At 43.9% G+C, this 1,387-nt stretch overlaps 1 protein-coding gene across 1 annotated transcript in view; it reads left to right on the plus strand.

The window, feature by feature from the left end:
* Window positions 1-1,387, plus strand: part of ambra1 (autophagy/beclin-1 regulator 1) — a 38,388-nt gene that overhangs the window by 12,004 nt on the left and 24,997 nt on the right. Inside the window, exons 5-6 of the mRNA XM_015399046.1 lie at window positions 514-686; window positions 1,048-1,114. Of these exons, the coding sequence (XP_015254532.1) occupies window positions 514-686; window positions 1,048-1,114 (240 nt within the window). The remainder of the gene's footprint in view (window positions 1-513; window positions 687-1,047; window positions 1,115-1,387) is intronic.

Raw genomic sequence — 1,387 nt, forward strand, 5'->3', positions numbered from 1 at the left:
AAAATATTTTTTGTCCGATTCATCGATTTTTAAAATAATCGTTAGTTGCAGCCCTACTTTCTATTAACTCCTTCAGAGAAGAACCAGACAACCAACCTTTGTTCTCAACAGATCCTCCTTAGTCGTGCTTCTCCAGCTGTGTTTAAACATGTTTGTGGGGTTAAAGTGTGACTATGAAATGTTTCCCCGACCAGTAAGGAAGATGTTAGAAATCCTAAAGATCTGCTATTTTCTTCTCTGCTGTTTGTTTTCTGCCTGTTTTCTGAGGTCGACTTGTCATGATCCATAAATTCTCCAAATTTGACCACATTCCTCTTACATACAAACGGGTTCCTTTTTGTTTAGACTTGAATCCACTGATGAATGACATCTCTTTGATGAAGCCCTAATCAGACTTGGAGGTTTGAATAAAAAATGAATTAGGATTGGATGAGAGCGTAGAGTGGAAGGATAGCGGTACGGAGGGTTTTTTCCAGCGTTCCCATGAATGACTGGGTGCTGCGCTGTCTGCAGGGCGGCAGCGAGAGCTGGTTTACCGAGAGCAACGTGGCCATCGCCTCCCTCGCCTTCCACCCAACGGCTCAGCTCCTCCTCATCGCCACCAACAACGAGCTGCACTTCTGGGACTGGAGCCGCCCCGAGCCGTTCGCCGTGGTCAAGACGGGCAGCGAGACGGAGCGAGTAAGGTGGGTCAAAGAGCATCGGCGAGCAGCGGGGCCAGGAAGCTCTGCCGGCATTCCCAACCGGAGTCATTAAACCAACAAAGCTCAGCTGGCTGGAACCGGTTCTATGAAAGCAGCATAACTTTTACTCATAGATTAAAGGGATGTTTCAGAGAAAAATCTTAACATGTATAGATTTAGAATCTTAAAATGAGCTAAAATCGTCCTGCTAGTAGCTGCTGTCATTATTTTCCTTCCAAACTTTCTGTAATTGTCTCCTGTAAGGAAACTATTTATGATCATTTTTTTTAAAAAGCAAGCTCTACTTAAACAAGGAGGAGATGGTGTGAAAGTAAAAGGCTTGTTTCTGTCCTGCTCTCTGTAGGTTGGTGAGATTTGATCCTCTGGGTCACAACCTCCTCACAGCGATTGTGAATCCATCCAATCAGCAGGTGAGTTTAAGCGCCATTTCTGAACTTTTACATGTTAAGATGGAAGAAAATCAGTCAAATCCAGTTTCCACACCAAGGTCTCAGTTCTTTACATTCCTGGTATCCATTGATCTGAGGTTTTCCAGGTTTTCTGGAGATGCTTTAAAGTTCGTCTTCGGTCTATGGCCGTTTTTACATCCAGTTTAAATGATAAAGATTTTTCCAAATTAAGATCCGATGTGTGTGATGTTTAGGGCTGGGTACCGAACTTCAGTTCTTTTACGGTACCGACCG

Source organism: Cyprinodon variegatus, unplaced genomic scaffold (assembly GCF_000732505.1).
Source record: "Cyprinodon variegatus isolate N-32 unplaced genomic scaffold, C_variegatus-1.0 Scaffold984, whole genome shotgun sequence".
In the NCBI taxonomy this organism is placed as follows: Eukaryota; Metazoa; Chordata; class Actinopteri; order Cyprinodontiformes; family Cyprinodontidae; genus Cyprinodon; species Cyprinodon variegatus.